This window comes from Euleptes europaea, chromosome 16, assembly GCF_029931775.1.
Source record: "Euleptes europaea isolate rEulEur1 chromosome 16, rEulEur1.hap1, whole genome shotgun sequence".
NCBI lineage: Eukaryota > Metazoa > Chordata > Lepidosauria > Squamata > Sphaerodactylidae > Euleptes > Euleptes europaea.
In genome coordinates, this window is record NC_079327.1 from 25588194 (window position 1) to 25609839 (window position 21646).

Below are 21646 nucleotides of genomic sequence, written 5' to 3' on the forward strand. Positions count from 1 at the left end.
CTGACAGAGTTTGGAGAGAACTGTGACTAACCCAAGGTCCCCCAGCTGGCTTCATGTGTAGGAGTGGGCAAACCAGCCTGGTTCACCAGATTAGAGTCCACCGCTCATGTGAAGGAGTGGGGAGTCAAACCTGGTTCTCCTGATCAGAGTTCATCGCTCTTAACCACTACACCACATTGGGAGTACTCAAGAGCCACTACAAACCCCACAAGATGAGTCCTGCTATTTTATGAGCCATCATGAAGCCTAGAATTACAGGGGGAAATGCAATTAACTCCTTGGGTATATACAAATCTATTCAGATCAAGATTCAAAACTGCTTTGAACTTCCAAGAGCTCTTCCACAGGAGGAACACTATTCTGTCTGGCTGAGGTCAGGGCCTCCCTGGGTGGTGAGGCAAGCCCCAGATTTATTCCAAACACTGCCCAATATCCTGCCACTAGCACCACTGCCAGACTTTGGCCTTTTCCAAGTCCTGCCAGCAAAAATGGCTAGGCTCAGCTGAAGACAAGGAGATGGAGACAAACTTGGGGAACCGAGACCTCACTTGATCCACTACACCAACTGTGTTGTGAAGGGGGTGTTGCTTATCCACCATATATGAACTTGAAAAACTTACAACAGGGGAGAAAAAAGCCAACAAACAGAAGATAATGACAACTGGACTTCCATGTCTCCAAAAATGTACTCTCCTGTTGGAGCACCTCTAATGCCAAACTGCCTTTTCGAAATCCCCGGCTGCTCTGATAGGGTTCCCAGCAGCTGGCCTTTACTGTTCTTTTCTGGTTTCCACAGCAACTGCAGCTGAACACACACACACACAGCCTGCTTCCTTCTTGCTCAGGGTGTCTTCACACACAACCTTTTCCAGCACCTGAAAGATTCAAAATTCCAGCTCTCTCCTGCTTACCATCCCATGTTAGCAACACCCATGCAAAAACAGAAATGGAAGAGAAACTCAGACAATTTCAGTATATGTGAAAATTTCCTCATTTCATTCCTTGCCATCATTTCACTGAATTCTGTACTCCTTCCTGTGAAGAAGCTGCCATGACAGCAAGCAAAGCAGATGAGGAGGAGAGCTGTAACTGGCCAGTGGAGGCAGCGAGGTGTAGTGGCTAAGAGTGGCAGTATCTAATCTGGTGAACCGGGTTTGTTTTCCCAGTCCTACACATGAAGCCTGCTGGGTAACCTTGGGTGAATCACAGCTCTCTCAGATCTCTCTCAGCCCCACCTACCTCACAAGGTGTCTGTTGTGGGAAGGGGAAGGCGATTGCAAGCTGCTTTGAGAAGAAGTGGGGTATAAAACCAACTCTTGTTCTATGGCTCATTTCTGACCTGGCTGGCAGCCATTTGGACCCCTAAGGTAATGATAGGCCTAAGCCATGCCTGCTGCTTTCTCCCATGCTGCTGGCCCCAGTGGCACTGTCTGTGTCTGAGGGGCTCTCCTTGGTTGTTTGTACGGAGGATAGGGTTACCAATCTCCAGATGAGGTCTGGTGTTCTCCTGGAATTACAAATGATCTCCAGACTAGAGATCAGTTCCCCTGGAGAAAATGGAAACTTCAGAGGGAGGACTCTATGGTATATACCATGGAATCCAGGAGAAATGGAAGTCCTAGAGTGGCATCACATCCCCACCTCCTCAAACTCTGCCCACCCCAAGTAATAACCCCAAACCTCCATGAGCTTCCCAAACTAGCATTGGCAATCCTAGCAAAGTACCCACCCCAAGCTAAGATACATGCACAGGGGTTGGGGGCTGCCTAATCTGGGTCATACATGTACACTGAAACTTGAGTCCACTAGCCAGCAGCACATACACACAAACACTTTGATGACATTGCAGTTAAGGTAAAGGAACCCAGCTTGTTCTACATTCCATTTTGGTGCGCATGTATGGAAAAACTAACACACACCTTCATTTGAGTTGCCAGAGTTACTTTCGCACTGGGATTCCTTCCACACTTTACACTAGGAGAAAGGATCCAGGTACACAAGCGACCTTGGCAACAAGTCATGTTAATGCATTAAAAAATTTATACCCTGCCTGGTGCCTCAAAGCACATTACAATTCTAAGATTAGAATGCAAAAGACAATAAGATCGTCCTATTTTAAAAACAAAACCAATACTTGCATCTTTGAAATCCCTTGGAAATAAACTTGTCTTACAATACCTCCTCAAAACTTCTAAAGCCAGTGTCCCCCTCACCTCCTCAGGCAGCCCGCTCCAGAAGGTGGAAGCCACAGTAGAAAAGGAATGGGCTCCAGTAGACGCCAAGCTCGTCACCTTAAGTGGGGGAACAACTAGAAGGTGGCATCAAGAATACCACAGATGGCACACACTTTATGAACATTTCAACTAAACTGCAGTTGCCTTTGCCATCTGAATGCAGCCCCAGGCCTCAGAGATCCTCCCCACTTCAACAAGAACACAAAATGAGAAACAGAATCTAGCTCCATTTTAGAGACAGAAAAAATCGCTTGTAAAGTCCACCCACTTGTAAAATCAGTCCGGCTGATCTAGCTCAAAACTTCAAGTTGTCAACATAAATGACCTTTCCTGTTTGGTACTGTTAATTGCAATATTTTTTTTGTATTATTTTGCAGAAAGCAATTATTAGAATGTCATAAGTACTTAAAGCACTAGAGTTTTGATGCATTTTCTGCACCAATTTTGGTCCCCCCCTTCAAAAAACAAAAGGGATTAGCAAATGTGCGGCAGGGTTGTTGTTGTTGTTTTGGTCAGCGAAATAAAAAATGCTGTACAGCTACTGTGAATATTCTGTATTTAGAACTGCATTTTCACTCTGCTAACATTTCTAGTTGTATGCATCTTACCAACTGTACTGGACTAACACCACTGTTAAAAAATGAGCAGTCTATGCTGCAAAAAGCTACTTTCACGAAAAATGGTTGCCGTGCATCATATGACGATATTTTGTTGGCCTGTCCCTTCAGTGGTTAAAAAAATAAAAAGCAAGAGTCTTTAGTAATTAAGGGTGTGTTTCAAAGAGAAGTCCTTGGAAGACGCATTGCAATTAGATGCTCAGTCTAGCTACTCCTTGATGAATGATGCATGTGTCTCTGGATGAGAGCCCAACTCTTGACCCCATGACCCCCTCCACATTTTACTGCTCCAGACCCCCAGCACTCCGCCTCAACCTTCTCTCTCTCTTTGCACTGTTTTCAGAGATGCCCTGTTGGCGATACAGAATACAAGGGAGCTGTTACTGAATGAGGCTCTCTTTCTTTTTTTGCAGCATCACTTTGTCATAAGTATCTGGAAGGGGAGGAATTCTGGTTCAGTGTTTCAAAAAAAGGGGGGAGGGGGGAAAAGAAGCCCCATGCCGAGGCCAAAAGGAACATTCGCTGCCGCGTCGTCCGTTATTAAAAAGCGGTAAATATTTTTATATAGATCTGCATTTTTTCAAACCCACTAAACGTAGGAAAGAATCGCCTAAAACAATAAACCGGTGAATAATTGAGATCGCAAATGGAAAGTAAACCGAGTATCTATTTTTTTTAAAAAAAGAAAGAAAAGAAAAAGGCGCTAGTGAAAAAGATAGCATTTTCAGGATAGCACTTTACTGCCCCCTTTTGCACTTTAACATTAGAACAGGTTTCGGCACAAACACACTGTTGTGAATCCCAGCAAGATAATGGAAGACTGCAGCAGAGCCCCGTAAGAGACTGTCAAGCACCGTTTTGAATCGTAAAGATGACGATAAACCTTCTTTGCTCGTTTCCAATGGCTGCGGTGCAGAGGACTAATTAGAGAGTCAAATACAATCCTTTCTGCCTCGGCTTGAACACAACATCCATACTTGGGGGGTCTTTTTTCTCATATTTCTAGCAACGCTTCTTTTGCACATTGACGAAGTAAAAATAAAAACACTGGCTCTTTGAGTGGGTTTGTTACAATAATGGGAGAGAAATGCATTGGAATGAGCCCATATACCCTGGGCTACTGTAATCACAGAGTCTGAAACAGATAGGAGCGTGTATTCCTAGCTTGGTCTTCCTATTGTTTACAAAAAAAAATACTTTTAGATGAAAATAAAAGATGGGAAACCCCAGTGTCCTGCAAGCCTCAGGGGCACAAACCAGCTCTACAGCTTTCGCTTGCATCTATACTAGTCACTCTGGATACGCATCCATCTTTTTTTTTTTTAGTTAATAAATCTGCCGTCTAGTGGCTGGTTATTTACAAAACACTGATTCATGCCGACAATGGGAGAGGAGGCACTCCCTGACTAAGTAACTTCAGATTCCATTTGACAAAGCCCGTGTGTGCGCGCATTGCAACTTTTATATTATTTAAACTCAATCCGTTCCCCTCTGCCATCCTAAAATTACCAAACTAGTCACAATAATATTAAGTTTCACTGCCTACAGCTCTGAGCGATTGAACCTTCATTGTAATGAAAGTCGACTCCCCTTGCTGTAAAGACCGGCGTTCTGTTTTGCAGCCACACAATATAGGGAGAACCTGGCGGTGTATTAAAGCTACGCGCATGCATGTGTCTGTGCTGTTCGAAATATAACGCAGGGGAGCCTTTAGACAAGGTATTCTTACCAGTCAGAGAAACTAAGTTTACTAATATTTTTAAACACCTTTCTCCGTCATACCACCAAAATCAGTTTAGTAAGAAAGTGTGTGAGGTCCAGGAAACGGGAAGCCCCCTTGAATTGAAAGGGATGCACAGATTGTACAATATAAAGGGACAGCAAAGAAAGTCGAAGTGAACCTAACATACATTTCTTTGAAACTTCAGCTCTAAATTAAGCTAACAGAGACTAGCTGGCATCTGGCAAGGAGGTTAGCTTTGAAAAGGACACAGTAAATCACAAGCCAAAAACAATAGAACGAGATTGTTCGACTGCTGGGCTCTACCACACAGCCTCCCTTATTCAGGAGTTTTTTTTCCCCTTTGTCAGCCAAAGTCGAAGGAGACAACCTTAAATGTTTCAAGGCTCCTTCCTCTTCATTATAATCTCTTAGCACCTGTACGGTCTTGTTCTGAGTCATACAGCCAGCCGGAGTGAACAAGAAAGGGTGGGGACTGCCTTGTCATTCGGTGTGGAATGCGAAACGAGTGACTAAATGTGAGATTCTAACTCCTCTGATCATTGTTGGGTGGCTTTTGCCTGGGCAAGGCAACCACAGGGATGGAGAATTGCCCCCACCCCACCCTTCTTGCAAGCAGGGATGTGCCACAAGCAATGTGGATAGCAGAGGCTCATTCACACAACCAACTTCTCTCCACAGACTGGTTTCTGCAGCTGCCCCAGGGACGCCACTCCTATGAGAAAGTGTGGAGGTTAGAGGTGGACTCTAATCTGGAGAGCCAGGTTTGATTCCTCACTCCTCCACATGAGCGGCAGAGGCTAATCTGGTGAACTGGATTTGTTTCCCCACTCCTCCACATGAAGCCAGCTGGGTGACCTTGGGCCAGTCACAGCTCTCTCAGCCCCATCGACCTCACAGGGTGTCTGTTGTGCGGAGGGGAAGGGAAGGTGATTGTAAGCCAGTTTGATCCTTCCTTAAGTGGTAGAGAAAGTCGGTGTATAAAAACCAACTCTTCTTCTTCATGAGCTGGTCCAGCACACGCACACACACACACACAAAATCCCCCTCCTGACAGGGCTAGCAAACCTCAGAAGTTAGGCGTGCTGGGTTATGTGTATCGCAGCTACACACACACACACACACACAGAAAAGGAACCTATCGCCCAGACAGCAAAACATAATGGACAGAAGAAAATGCGTGTATCGGCACAAATTCTGATGTATTCTAGAATTTATGTGTAGATTTCCCCCAATCAATATTGTATCAAAAGATGACCACTCAAACTTCACCCCTACGTCAAGACAAAAACAACAACACAGTTTTAAAAATGAACAATGCAAGGAAGATGCAGATGGAACCAAACAAAAACCTTGAGTTGTGTGTTTTTAACCGATCCCTGTTTAAGATCTATTGAACAGTCTTTGGCACTGCTCCTGTAACACAATAAATTATACTGCTGCCCAGGAGCCTTTCCACACAGTTCCACAATTAGGGGTGCCAACCTCCAAGCATTAGATGGAGATCTCCTGCTATTACAACTGATCTCCAGCCGACAGAGATCAGTTCACCTGGAGAAAATGGCCGCTTTGGCGATTGGACTCTGTGCCATTGAAGTCCCTCCCCTCCCCAAACCCCACCCTCCTCAGGCTCCACCCCCAAAAACCTCCCGCTGAATGCAAAGAGGGACCTGGCAACCCTATCCACAATGGACCCTATGCAGGAGCTGGAACAGCAACCAAGCCAACATCACAGCTAGTTGGGCACTCAGACACAGATTACCGTATATACAAACAACCACATCACCGTGCAGACTCCACGGGTCAGTGGGGACCTGAAGCATTGCACCCATGAAGGGCTACAAACCCGGGGTCTGATATTCAGCAGACCCTTGACAGGGAGGAGGAGAAGGAGGTGAAGGAGAAGGAGGAGGAGGAGAAGTAGAAGTAGTAGAAGTAGTAGTAGTAGAAGAGGAAGAGTTGTTTTTTATATGCCGACTTTCTCTACCACTTAAGGGAGACTCAAACCGGCTCACAATCACCTTCCCTTCCCCTCCCCACAACTGACACCCTATGAGGCAGGTGGGGCTGAGAGAGCTCTAAGAGAGCTGGGACTAGCCCAAGGTCACCCAGCTGGCTTCATGTGGAGGAGTGGGGAATCAAACCCGGTTCTCCAGATTAGAGTCCACCGCTCCAAACCACCGCTCTTAACCACTACACCTCGCTGGCTCTCGATCCCAGCTTCTTGCAGAATGTACCTGTACAACCTGCTCATTTTAAAGTGTGCGACTGGCACATTCACCCTTTTAAAAACTGTACCCCCCTTTTAAAAACTTTACACATATAACATAAATATGATGTGTTAAACATCCAGAACTCCACCTAAACCCCAGGCAGTTGGAAGCCAAAAATGAATGACCAAAAACTGTGAATAACGAGATATTCAGCCAAGTATACTAAAGCAGGGAGGCTGGGGTTAGTTTCTCAAAAGAGGTGCTGAGACCCTAGCCTGCTTGGAAGCTAGGCTCCCAACTGGAAGGCCTCTGTGTGTATGTATGTGTGTGTGAGAGAGACATCTGGCTACAGATATTCAGGAGACAAAGTCATTCCCCTCATTCTAGCACAAAGTTGTCCTCTATTATTTCACATGGCCCCTGGCGATGAAAACAAAATGGTTTCATGTTTGAGCTCCTGCTCGGATTTTATACTCAAAAAGATTTTATGAAGATGAAAAATAGTAATGCACATTTCTCTCTCCCCCCACCCCTCTTCCTGAAAGCTTCTTTGGCTGCACTTCAGCAAAAGGCCTAAAGACGTATTTGAAACTTTCATCCTGTACATTGTTGAGAGCAGTTCTTATCAGAACAGAGCTACAAGAGTTAAAGTATAGATCTCCTCTATTATTTTAACGACTACAAAAGTTAAGTTAGTTAGGATTTGGTTGGCAATCCTTTTAAAAGGATTATTGAAGTCACCCTGATTTTACAGATTCTGACACACAGAAACCTCAAATAGCAAACACATCCTTTTAGAACCTTTTTTTTTTTAAAATGTAGCTTAGCGTTCTTGTCTGCCAACCTGATTTTCCCTGCTCAGCTCACCAATAAAATCGAGAATTACCTTGAGGACTGGGCTGGGGGGGGGGGGGGAGAGCCTAAAGGTTAAGCACTGCAGAATGATTAAACTCGACTGTTCCTGAACTAAGACTGAAATTAATTAAACGTGAAGAAAACAACTGGAGTGTGGACAGCGGACGCAGTGGAACTACGGAGCTCCCAAAAGGAGTCAAGATGTTCTGAACTTCAAAAGGTACTGTTACTCAATCAGGCATATGACTCAACTGCTGCTTTGGCACTAGCTAAGCAGATGGCAAACACTATCAGGCCAGCAGACCAGCAGTGAAGATGCCACGCTTGAGAGTTAGTATTGACAGCGACATACAGATTCACCTCTGAAACTCAGATTCTCTAAAGGGCAACATTCCAAGCTCACTGAAACATCAGAGGCCAGATCAACTTCCATGAAGGACTTGACATTGAAAGGTGCTGATAACGTCACAGGAACAGACCACAGGAACAGTCCTTCCATCCTGTTGATAAAAGCCACCGCCCCAACTTAAGCACTTGGAAGGGGAGTGGTGTTCACCAGTCTGTAGGGCTGCCAGGTACTAGCCGGAGATCTCCTGCTATTACACCTGAACTCCAGCTGATAGAGATCAGTTCACCTGGAGAAAATGGCAGCTTTGGCAATTGGACTCTATGGCAGTGAAGTCCCTCCCCTCCCCAAACCTCACCTTTCTCAGGCTCAACTCCAAAAACCTCCCGCCAGTGGCGAAGTGGGACCTGGCAACCCTAAAGATCTGTGAACTCACACACATGAAGCTGCCTTATACTGAATCAAATATACTTCATCAAAGTCAGTATTGTCTACTCAGACCGGCAGTGGCTCTCCAGGGTCTCAGGCAGAGGTCTTTCACATTATCTGCTTGCCTAGTCCCTTTAACTGGAGATGCCGGGGATTGAACCTGGGACCTTCTGCATGCCAAGCAGATGCTCTACCACTGAGCCACGGCCTCTACACCCATGGCATCAGGCCCAGAATACTGCCTCATCAAAGCAACAGGGATCAGTACTTGCTAGGCCTGCCAGCGAGTACCACCCTCTGCCAAAGTGGCACTGCACAAGTCCCATTTTGTGGCCAGCGTTAGATGTCACAAAAATGGCTCACCAAAGATCCACAAGTTTGCTTGCCATGCAAACCACTCCTCCGCTTTTGGGCCAACATCCCTTCCATGCGAGGCCAGTGCAAAGATCCCCTGCTCAAATTCTTCAAAAGCAGCAGAGAGGAAGCAATTGTGTACTTCAGGCTGGGATTTTCAGAAGACACCGTGAAAGATCTATGTGATCTTTCTATGTGAACCCCTTCCCTCCCTAGGACTCTGCACAAGGGAGAAAATGAAAGAAATGAGAAAATGAAAGCTTGCCTGACACAGAGTGAGGGAATCTCTACTCTGACTAGACATGCAACATTTTCATACATTTTGAAGCAATGGAAGGGGGGGGGGAGTTCTTTCCTATATTTTTTAAGAAGACAACAGAATTTTCTGGAGCAGAGGGGAAAAATTGAAATACATGCAATAATTACTTTCTTACCAAAGCTAAACTTATTCTGCAGCTTTAACAACATAAAATGTATCATCTGTTAGCACAGAAAGTTGTATTGTTGAGAGCCAGTGTGGCGTGGTGGTTAAGAGCAGTGGTTTGGAGAGGTGGACTCTGATCTGGAGAAGCGGGTTTGATTCCCCATTCCTCCACATGAGCTGTGGAGGCTAATCTGGTGAACTGGATTTGTTTCCCCACTCCTACACATGAAGCCAGCTGGGTGACGTTGGGCTAGTTACAGCTCTCCTAGAGCTCTCTCAGCCCCACCTACCTTACAGGGTGTCTGTTGTGGGGAGGGGAAGAAAAGGTGATTGTAATCCAGTTTGAGTCTCCTTTAAGCGGAAGAGAAAGTTGGCATATAAAAACTAACTCTTCTTCTTCTGTATTCACGGTATTTAAAAGCCAAACCGCAAATGTAGCTAATACTAGAAAAAGAGCACTACAAACTACTACAGCCCATGCTACCTTAGTACATGTATCTTAGGCCTGGGCCCTAAGGTGCTGTTCTGCTGGTTCACAAAGTTCCATTACCTACTATTCCTGCAATTGGGTCCATTCATCCATAGTCACCCCTACATCACCACCCTATTCCCTATATTCCACTGTTTCCTTTTCTGTGAAAAGTTACAGTCCATGGGAGGTATCAATCTTCCTTGTTTACATTAAGCTTCCCCACACCACAACACAGTAAGCCATCCCAAATAAAGTGATGGGGTAAAAGTGTTAACATGAAACAAAATGCTCTAGGGGTTTTGTCAGGGATGCTCTAGGCTGATCCTGCATTGAACAGGGGGTTGGACTAGATGGCCTGTATGGCCCCTTCCAACTCTATGATATGATGAAAATAAAATTTAAAAGTTGCTCTGTATTCCACAATGTACATCTACTCAGATAATAAACCAACATATCAATGCCTCCTTACAATGGGAATGCAATGGTCACCAAGACACATTCACCACACTTCCCATACATTAGATGCTGCTGTAGATTCATCACTACAAGAGGTGTCTCTAGGAGCTCTCAAGGAGTGGGGTTTTCTACTGTTAGCTGGCTAAAATACGGTAGTTTCCCAACCCAGACAGGATAGCATGCAGCTGTGCTTCTTTAATTCTAAAAGGACTGCATTAAGTTGACTCCTTTGCATCCTTCTGCTTAAGAAGCTTTCTTCTGGCTCAGGAGGAGAAATTTCGTGCGTTTTCTCCTCCTCACTGCAGCTACCCATCTCACACTGGGGATCCGTGCAGGTTCTTTAACCCCTGGCACTCCCAGGTGGTTGTCAGAGGAAAGGAGAGGTGGGAAAGGTCCAACAGCACCTTCTATTGCAGCTGTATAGAACCTAACTTGTGGTATTTAACAAAACTTCAGCAGGCTGTTACCAGCACCTTCTCCCCCATTGCTTCTGCAGAAGGATAACCAGTGTGATTTGATTTCACAACACTGTTAGGGGATGTAACCCTCGTTTTTGAGGAAATTTGTGTCATTTTAAAAATTCAGTGTAAATGTTTGAACAAAAAAAATTAACATAGTGACACCTCCTACATGCCTCTAAGATTATTTACAGAATCTTTTAGAAGAAACCATACAAGAAGAAGAGTTGGTTTTTATATGCTTTCTCTACCACTTAAGAATCAAACCAGTTTACAACCACCTTCCCTTCCCCTCCCCGCAACAGACACCCTGTGAAGTAGGTGGGGCTGAGAGAGCTCTAAGAGACCTGTGACTGGCCCAAGGTCACCCAGCTGCCCTCGTGTGGAAGAGTGGGGAAACCAACCCAGTTCACCAGATTAGAGTCCGCAGCTCATGTGGAGGAGTGGGGAATCAAGCCAGGTTCTCCAGATTAGAGTCCGCCGCTCCAAACCACAGCACTTAACTACTACACCACACTGGCTCTTTAGAAAACCTCATGGGTTCAAATACGGTACTATGTAGAATTAATTAAGATCAATGGGCTTAGACCGGAGCAACTCTATACAGTATTCTGCTACAGGTCTGCCACATTACACAGTGAAGGGACCTTAACCCTAAATAGTTGAAGCAGAACAGTAAGTTTCATCACTATCCCACACTGAGCACTTGTAACTGTCCTTATCAGTCACAGGACAAAGACTGCCAAATGTTGCGCCATAAACAGATTTACTATCATGCTGACACCCTGCAAATAACTACTGTACCACGTATGTCTCCCCATATGCTGCTCAAGATCAATGGATCAAGGAGCTTCTAAGGGATAAAGGAAAGGAAAGGTATGTCTCCCCATAACCTCAGTAAATTGACTACTCTGCGTCACGGATCGATTTTTCCTGACTGATGAAACAACTGGGATTCGGCAGGAAACAAAATAAGCTTTTGATTTCTTAGAAATGCTAAACTTTAGGACAACTTTTTGTTCAAAATAAGTCTTGAAGAATTTCCAATTATTTTAACTTAATTATTTTTATGAGCACTGGCTTGAAGATCTAAGGAACATGTCTTTTAGAAAATGATGAAATAATGGGTTAATGACAGGGTTGTTCTTCATAGGGTGGCAGAACTTGAAGTGTTTTCACACTTCTGGCAAAAGAACCTTTTCCTGAATGGTAACTCAAAGACTAGGGTAAGATAACAAAGGGGGTGAAGTGTTTATATGATCTGAGATATATAAATATATCCGAGATCTGAAATATATAAACAGTTTGGACTAAAGGGTCTTAATTTTTTTTATCACTGTGATCCAAATCACCTAGACTTGAGTCTCAGGCCTTTTATACAAGACTGTTTCCCCGCAGTCACCCCGCCGACTGCTTCAGGGCCTTCTGATCATGCATGCCTTTCCTGACGGTCAGAAGTCGCCTCGTGCTCCCCGCATGTTTTCCGCTAAAACAGAATCCAGAAAACATGGGCAAAATACACAGAAACATGCGGGGGAAGCAAGGCAACCTCTGATGGTCGGGGAATGCATGCATAATCAAAAGGAAGCCCTGAAACAATCGGTGGGGTGATCATGTGGGAAACAGCCCTGCATAAATGGCCTCAGAGAGTTCAAGTCGACAAGCAACCGAAGATAAAGAAAAATCAGGATCCAGAAGTTACGTACCTTAATTGTGATCTTCACTATTTAGATTGCACGTATGTAAATCCTTTTCACACCACACATCCATGAACATCAAACACACGCAGGGAGGAGATCAGCAATGTCCACTTCTCACACAGAGACACACATCCACTTGAAAGGGTATAAAGATCCTATGTGTGTTGGGCTCTCTTCTCATCATCATCTGCTTTTTCAGGGTCCCTAATCGCACAGAGGTGTGCCGACACCCACAGACAGGATCTTTATGTACTGTTAAGTGAATGCATGTATATCAGAGCTTGCTTGTGTTGTGCCACTTGACCCACTGATACACATGTTGCATGCAATGGGCTTTCATGCAGCTATATTTGGGGTCAAGATTTTCCCATTAACCTTACAAAATGATTTTGCCTGCAAACGGCAAGGCAGCTGCCATACATGAAACGCCTATAAGCTATAAAGATTGAGTTGGAGCTAGGTTACAACTGAAGTCAGAAGAAAGATCAGAAACGTTTGACCAGAACTTGATGAGACAGGGATACAACTTGGAATAAGAACATGTTTCTGCTTCTATCAAAACAGTGAGATAGCCGCTGCCACAATTTATTCAGTGTCTGTCTTGCATGCATTTAGTTATTGAAATCTACCAATTTTCCCTTTGAAAAACAGGATATGGTCAAACTAAAAACCATATTTTAGTGTTCTTTTAAAAAAATATATTGGGTACTTTTCTCCAAGCGCTGCTAGCTTTTTTGTGCACTGTGAAATAGCTTTGCAGCAGAGAACGTAATTCCCCCAGCTGCAAACTTCAGTGTGTTACAAGTCCTCATTTGAATGAACATATACAGGTAAGTGCAATGTTAAGATCTGAATCCTCTGTTGGTTTTGAAGAGGGAACAACGTAAAAAGAGATATGCTTGACAATCTGCTGCACAGGAAACGCTACATAAATAATTGCCTCGTCTTTCCCCTATGCTCTACCAAATGTACACAGCTTTATCTGAGACGTTTCTGAAATGTGACATGACAGGTAGGTTCGAAAGCTAAATGTTGGATAATGGTTAGCAAACAAACCGACATTGGTTTTTGCATTATTTCTTTAATCACTTTAACCCTTGTTCCAACAGAAAGCATAAGGCCAGAGTAATTCAGCTGCTTCTTTTGTCATTTGCCTTCCATAAATATGCACCAGTCTCCATTTGAAAAGCTGGAGGAGGCCGCAAGCTTGCTGGACATTTATCATGCCCTGTTCCCTGTGAACAAGCAAATACTTTAGTTGAATAGCCCATTAGCAATCATTGTCAAATGCAGAATGCAAGGTGCTTGGATGTGACCAGCCTGTAAAGCAGAAGACGCCTTGCCCCTGAGCTCTGCCTAGCATCTGCAAGCCAAAATGGATCTTGTGCTATAGATTTCTAAAGGCTACACGGGGACACTGGAAGACATCACAGCTCTTAAGACTCCATATATTACACAAATATACTCAAGGTCTCTATGCCACACGTTTGTTAAGATGCATCAACTTGGAATAGCTTCTCAAATTTGCGCTGAAAATCCAGTTATGGGTCAAAAGATTTCAAAGGACTTCCACAGAAAACGCATAGCAATTTGGAGAACCATGGTATCAGGTGACTTCCTCAGAGCTGTGTCAACGCTCCAAGCAAGGAAAACCCCAAAGTTACCAAACTACAGTTAACAACAAAAGTACCAATTCACAGATTTGGGCCAAACTTCCTCTGAGCTTGTATGCTGTCTTCCATGTGGACAACAATTCAACGTGTAGCAGTTCTCATTTAAGTGGCTGATGTAAGAACAGGGGGATAACATGTAGTCTTTGTGTGTGTGTGTGGGGGGGTGCTTTTTATGGAACTTCTACAAACGCTGAGGGTCCCAGAAAGACAGAAGCAAGAGTGCTATTTTGCAAAGGACAGTTAAAGACCGATGTACTGAAGAAACCATGTATCTGAATCATTCCTTTGCACTTTTATAGCTATTGCAAACCTTAACTATACCTGGTAATCAAGGAGGGGGGAAACTTCCTTTATGGTCCAACTGTTTAAACATTAAGTAGACCCACCAGGTCACTCAAACTCTGGATTTCAGTCTTTTGGAAATAAATACCACCGGTACTAAGCTGCTTTAATTTATTTGGGGGTCTGTGGGAGGGGGGGGACACCCTGAAAGATGGATTTGTCCTTTTTCTTCTTCTACTTGGAGGTTGTGAAGCAAGCAGAAGCAATAAAAAAATTCTCTCGAAGGATCATCTGGCTAAGGGAAGAGGACAATGCGCAATGTTTATTTTAGCTTCTCCCGTGGAGTGTGAGATCGAGAGCACCGTCTAAAAGATGGCCGAAATGAAAAGCCCCCTGTTTTCTTTTCAGATAACCTCAGCACTACCTATCCCTTCCAATCACCGTTCCCTGCCAGCATGGCCCTGCCCGAATCCCAAATAGATTAAGGAAACAAACGCCAAGTGCAGCTAATCCTACCCCGGCTAGGCCAGGAGTTAAAAAGGAAAATCTTCTACATCCTTAACAATTGCAGTGATCCCAAGTTTTAATCAGCCCTCATCTCAGCAATAAAAAGGCAGTAAATGAAATCTGCCTTTACCATATTATACACCACCAATGAGCAAGAACTGAGCAGCTTTTCTTTACTGCTTTAACCAGCCCAGCCACAAGTAGGCCTTTTATACTTCTTAATCCCAGACCCCCAAGTTTTTTTTTTTGGGGGGGGGCTGTTCTCACATAATACCTTGCAGCCCTGAAGCAAGGCCCTTAGTTTCCACATCCCTTTCATAGACGTGTCATTTCTAACATCAAGCTAATCTATATGTTGCCATGGCATCCCCCTTTATCTGCCTTTACATCTTATGAGCTGCATGGATTTACCACATTATTTTTATCTGAAAGACAGAAAATGGTGGTTTTATTGCCATACAATCAGATTACCGCTGCTAGTTTCTCTATGCCTTTTTACCATACTTCAATCAAAAGGGATCACTTTCTTTATACCCTGCCCTTGATTTACATTACATCTGTAAAGGCCTAGTCTGGGTTGTAATCCCCTTATTAACTAGGAGCAGGGTTGATTTGCCTAAAAATAAAAGCAAATTGTGTCAGACCTTTTCACTTTGTTTTTGATTCGGAACTACAAAATGGATTACTAAAAGAAATCTTCAGAGTTCACACGGCCGCTATACTACTGAATTTGAAATGAGAATTAAACAAGTTAAACAAGAGGGACAATCTCATCGGTTTACATTTTCCATCATGGGTGAAGGACTGAATAGCGTTATGTCTTTGTATGCACCGGCTTTACAGAGAAACAATGAAACCACAGGAGTTCTCTTCCCAAGCAGTTTCTTGCCCTGTGTTTGGCCCTCATCCCTCTAGTGTACTTTACATCCACCAAATACAAATTAGGAGGCTCTGTCGCTTGGAAATATGGAAAAAATACTACGTGTCCCTAAGTCTGTGGGTTTATGATTGCTATGCCATCGTGCAAAATATTCCAGTCCCTTCTTCTCAACGTCTCCAGCATCAAGCAGAGTGAAGTCTATGAGAAGTTGAGATCTGTGGCCTTGAGAAACAGTGGAATTTTAAGTCAGTGCCCAAGGTCAGTGGAGTTCATAGGAATAAAGTTTTAATTACTATTTTCCCCCTTCTCAGAACACTTCCTCTTTGTCTGCACCAGGAAATGTGTTAGTGGCAAGAGTCACTTAAGACTATATATATATATTGATTAATTGTAGCCTCTTTAATACATTCCCTAAATGGCACATCACCACACAGAGATTTCTCTGGAGATATACATTCAACCAACTTCCTATTAGAGAATTTTTTTTCTACAAGCAGATGTATTCTAAATGTCATATTAAAATAGGAGAGGAGATGGGGAGAGGAGATTAAATAAACTTATCTAACAGCAATTCTTGAACTGAAATAGTAGAAAAGGGCAAGAGTCCAGTAGCACCTTAAAGACTAACAAAGTTGGACAGCCCAACCCTAAGGGGAGGAGTCACCCACTGTGAATTATCTTGAACTGAAAGTTACTTTTCTTTAAAACGTATACAGATAAGAGGCATTGAAATAATTACTGGATGCATGCAGCCATTATGCTTCCAAATCATCACATGTAAAGGGGAGTGAAAAAATAAAAATGACTGAGTCAGACATTTGGTCTTTGGCTGGCAGTAAGCTTCCTGTAGCTATAAAAGAAATCACCTGTGCTGAGAATGTGACGTGTTGCACCAGAAGCCACTGAAAGAAAGGAATGCATTTAAGAGTCTTTGCCTTTGAGGAGCAACTGGGAATAATTATGTTTTGGATGAAAGCTGAAGGAAAGTGCGCAGATTATACTAAATTCCATCTGCATTTTACAAGTTTACATACATGTTTCTGGATGATACAATAAATTGACTCCACTTTCCCTGGGCTGGAGTGCTGGCCTCTGTTATCAGGTGAATCTATCTCTGCGAGCTAAGTTTTTATGAAGTTTTAGCTCATGTGAACATACCTTAAATGTTTCGGGGCTTACTACACATCCCATGTTTCAAGGGTTGTGTTTTAAGATTTTCTTGCTCGTGGGAAAGTATCCTACCTTTCTTGTTAGCTGGGCCCGTGAGTGAGCCAGGCCCAAATATACCTTCATACACGTTATGTTCCTCTGAAGTCCCTAGCCGCTAAGATTAAGAAGTAATGTCATGATTCCCAAATAAAGTCATTGTCAGAAAAAAGGGATACCCAATGCTTTGAGACAGCATTTCTGCTCCGGTAGGTTCAGTTTTCGGCCCGAGCATTACTTACAGTTTATCATCCTGACAAAATGCAAGGAATGTGGATGTGAAAGAACTAACAATTCCACCCTTTGGTGCTTTGTGTCTCTCCCCCCACCCCATATTAAAACCGACAACATTAACCCAAACATAAATTGCAGAGCACAGTTCAAGGGTCCATTCAGTCAGCAGTGAATGTGCATTTGTTTGCCTTCAAATAACAACAAAAAAACAAGAATTTCACAAACCACCAGTGAGAGGCAGGCTGGTTTATGCCACTGAAAAGATGGCTTAAGCAGGGCCATAAATTGTGGGCCGTTTTATCAGTCTCTGACAGGTTAGTGTTTATTCAGACTAACCGTGGTGGATTTCTTGTGTAATATGTTATCGTCAGAGATATCACTTGGCTATCTGTTTGCTTTCCTTTAGCCAAATTACTATCTTAAAAAAAACAACAGAAAGGAGCCCCTGAATTGGCTGTAAGCAGAAAAGTGATTAGCTGGCAGAAGTAGTCAGCACAAGGAAGGCAACCTCACATTAACAAGTGGTCTTGGGAAGTTCTTCCGACTAGACATAACCCAGTTAACTAGAGAGGGTGGTTTGCAGAATTAAGTTAGATGTTGGTTGTCATCCTGGCTCCAAAGGTCAAGCTCTAAAGTATGTAGACTAGTATCTTTGAATGGATGAAGGTGTGGAAGTGGTGGTGGGGGGAAGCAGCTGGGTGTATATCCACAACTGAGTAGTTTATCATGCTGCCTTTATGGGGCAACCCTAAACAAGAGTTGCACTTTGGACTTAGAAGGGTGTAACTCTGTTTAAGCATACATTGTTATACTGATCTCTAAAAAGGATATTCAAGTTAAATATTTCTTCCCTTCTACAGGCTTCATTGTATCCTGTAAGCAAGGGATACAGCATGCTAAAGATGCATTTTATCAATACAGTAAAAAAATATATCCTATATTTTAGAGGAGCTCTTAAGTACATATAAGCTGCACCTTAACACACAGAAGGGGGGGTTTCAATCACTGTCTTCTCTCCCCTCCCTTTGCTAAACCATTCTAGTCATTACAGAGAGTCACAATTGTAGTTTAGAAGAATAGGCTATTAAAGAACATAGGATCAAAGTTAGTCCATTAAAAAAATGAAACTGCATCAAAATTTGTGATTAACTGCATCCAAGTGTAACACTTTCACATATGTTTGAAAATAATAAACATACGTATTCAATAAATGAATGCACGGAAAAGTTAAAAAAAAAAAAGAGCGTATACCAAGCTCTTCCCAAAAAGTACCAAAGAAGTATTTTCTCGGTAAGACGGCTGCATTTTACTAAGGAGTTATTTACTAGCCTTCTTGCCAACAATGGTGCTGAATTCAGAAAGAAATCCTGCTTGAAAAGTGCAAATCTCCCTGCCCCCTCCCCGAAAATTACTCATGCGTTTGTAAGCTTCCCCAAAGTACAGACCTCCAAGGCCTATAAACCACTAAGGTTTCTTTTTTAATGTCTCCAACACCTTCTAGGTCACCTGTTCAGAGAAGTGAGTCAACCTGAATTAATCAAGGAAATTCACAGTGGGTCGCCGTGTTAGTCTGTCTGCAGTAGTAGAAAAGGGCAAGAGTCCAGTAGCACCTTAAAGACCAACAAAAATATTTCCTGGTAGGGTATGAGCTTTCTGAAGAAGTGAGCTGTGGCTCACGAAAGCTCATACCCTACCAGAAAATATTTTTGTTGGTCTTTAAGGTGCTACTGGACTCTTGCCCTTTTCTACTAATCAAGGAAAGAAAACTAAAACTGCCGTCACCAGGCAGAAACAATTTGCAAGTGGTACTCCTTGGACCAAGGCGGGGCAGTAATCAGATCCCATTAGGGCACCTTTTGAGCATACCCAACCGTTTATAAAGTGACACAACCCGGTCTGCCCTTTAAAATAGATTCACGACTTTGGAGACAGGGCCATATACTGTTAAGAGCACCCAGAACAAGTCGTTTGTGATTTCTAGTAGGAGGGAAGGACAGCTACGGTGAGGTTAGGCCTGGAAGCAACCAGAAGAAAGATGGCCAGTGCGCACTGACCGTGTTCCGTATTGGAAGAGTGACCTCTGTAGGAATAAAGCAATTACTAGACTGCAGCAGCAGGCGCAAGAATGCCCTTCGCCTGTAGCGCTCCACTTCATGCTAGCAGCCACACAAACATGACCCCCTTTCCCCCCTCCACTCACCTACGTTGCAGTTAAAAAAGAAACACACTGCTTTTTAATACAGATCTTGTCTTGCTTGTTTGTGTGTAAACAGAGATTTAATATTCCAGCTTTTCCTAGATCCGAGAATTACACTAAGCTTTAATCCAGGCAGCCAGACGCAACGGAGGACCGTTTCTTACATAGCAGCAATTTCTTTACGTCGGTCTTGGGAGGGGAAGTAAGCACCCCCAGCTGAATGGGAAGGCCATGATCCAGCTCAGGAGAAGCCAATTCCCCCATTTTAATGAAAACAAATGGCCCTTTTGTCCCATTTTTTAAAAATGCTTATTATCAAAGGTCACAACCCCTGCTTGTAAATCTTCCTTTCCGTGGAAGAGAAATCTATAACAGAGTGAAAGAAAAATGCCGGGGTCAGAATGTGGTTTTCTAAATAAACTCCTTTGGATTCTAGGTCTAAATCCAAACTTGTGGTGTCTTTTCAGTAGATCGCAGGGAGCGTGTGCGAGAGACACCCAACTGAACAGCCATTTCACACTTGCGAGGCAGGCTGTTTCCCCCAATGCATCATCCATTTAAAGGGTATTTTTACAGCCATTTAACTCTGTGCTTCCGTAGGCAGCTTGGAACAGTTCACAAGCGGCAAGTTTGATAGATACGGAGGGAATCTGCTCCTGTTTTCTAAGAAGTCGTTAGAGGCGGCGCTGTTATGACTGCTCCTCATTTTGTCTGCCGATATTATCAAGATACTTTTATCTGTGCTCCTTTTAAAAAAATGAAATCTGACTAAAGTGGTTCTCTTAGATTTCCAAGTTTAACACAGCCGACTTTATCTGCAGCAAAACATTCTCCTAAAGCTGAAAAGAAATACAAATTCTTTTATCAGGCGTCTCTCTCTGATCCTGCTTTAATTTCAGCAGTGTATAGAAAAGCCCTCTCTGCTGAATGCCCCTTACTAAGGCGAATGCACTGCATCTCTCCCAATCCCTTTATTGGGGTGGGGGTGGGGGAGGACCATTTTTCACTTTAATTGTAAATGACAACCAAGGATACAATTTTACAGCCCCTGGAACAGGGGCGGAAACCCCCACCTCCTGTTTCACTGCCTCAACATCTTGTGGAATAACTCTCTCGCCCACTTCGAAAGAGTTGTGTGTTGTGAAGCGACCCGGCCTTACTGGGGGCCAATTTTTTTCCCCCTCTCCTCCTGCCTGGTTTTGTAAAGAAAGGAAGCAGACACTCTTCACTGGGCAGATGCCCTTCCCTGACGCACCAGCCTGACGTCTGCTTACCCAGGCTAGCCGGCAGCTAGGCACAGGGGCAGGGAGCGAATCTCCGGCTCCTTCTAGCCCTTCGCTGTTCACTGCTCAGCACCGCCACAGGCTTCAGCCTGCTGAGAGGTGATGGATGGGAACCTACCCATGGCTGAGTCACCAGCACACATTTCTGCCAGCTTCTGCCTCCTGACAAACCAGGCCCGACGTCTGCTAGATTGATGCGGAGGGGTGGCGTGAGTGTGCGTACCAGATACCCACAAAGGTGACTTCTCTCGGACTCCATTTGGGTGAATGAAAGAGGCCGGGGGCAAGAACCAGGCGGCACCCACTGCTGGCAATGCTCGCCCGGAAAGTAAGACCATTTATGCATAAATGCATATGCATTTATGAATAAATGGCCTTACTTTCCAGGCGAGCACTGCCATCAGTGGGTGCCGCCTGGTTCTTGCCCCCGGCCTTTTTCATTCACCCAAATGGAGTTAAAAATGCATTTATGCATTTAAGTAAGGAGGTTTTGCCTTGGGTTTGCCGCTCTCTAGATGCACATTCAATTCTCAAAACTCAACAATAAGCCCCCATGCAGTTTGGAGAACGCGGGAGGGGAAAATGTGCATCTAGGGAGCGCATCTCGAAAATGAAAAACAAGCATCTAGAGAGAGAGGCCAAGCAAAGCCAAAACCTCCCGTGCATGAACGGCCTAACAGTGCAACCCAGTTACACCCGATTTCAGCTCACCGCGAGCAACCCGGCGCAAATCCCATTGGAACCGGCAAGGATGCAACGCGGACGATGCGCGCTGGAAGGGGAGGGGGCAACGGGGCGCGCTTCACACGAAACCCTCCTTTGGGAAAGAGCACCTCCGCCCCATCAGCAGGGCCCCCACGCCCCCCCCCCTCCCCAGCCCCACTCGGATCCCCGGCCGCGCACTTACTTGGGGTTGGAGGAGTTCCAGTAGATGGGCTCGAGCACCAGCGAGCTGGCCAGCGCGCTCCGGCACAGCAGCACCCACACGGCCCAGCAGCACTGCCCGAGCGGGGATCCCCCCCGGCGCGCCACCATGGTCGGGGCCGCCGCCGCCTCCCGCCCCGAAGGCGCGCCAACTCCGCGGC

At 44.4% G+C, this 21646-nt stretch overlaps 1 protein-coding gene across 2 annotated transcripts in view; it reads right to left on the reverse strand.

Moving 5' to 3' along the window:
- Positions 1 to 21646, reverse strand: part of EFNB2 (ephrin B2) — a 66656-nt gene extending 45010 nt beyond the window's left edge. For both annotated transcript variants that reach the window (XM_056862079.1, XM_056862078.1), the window contains exon 1: positions 21469 to 21646. In XM_056862079.1, the coding sequence (XP_056718057.1) occupies positions 21469 to 21596 (128 nt within the window). In that variant the 5' untranslated portion in view covers positions 21597 to 21646. The remainder of the gene's footprint in view (positions 1 to 21468) is intronic.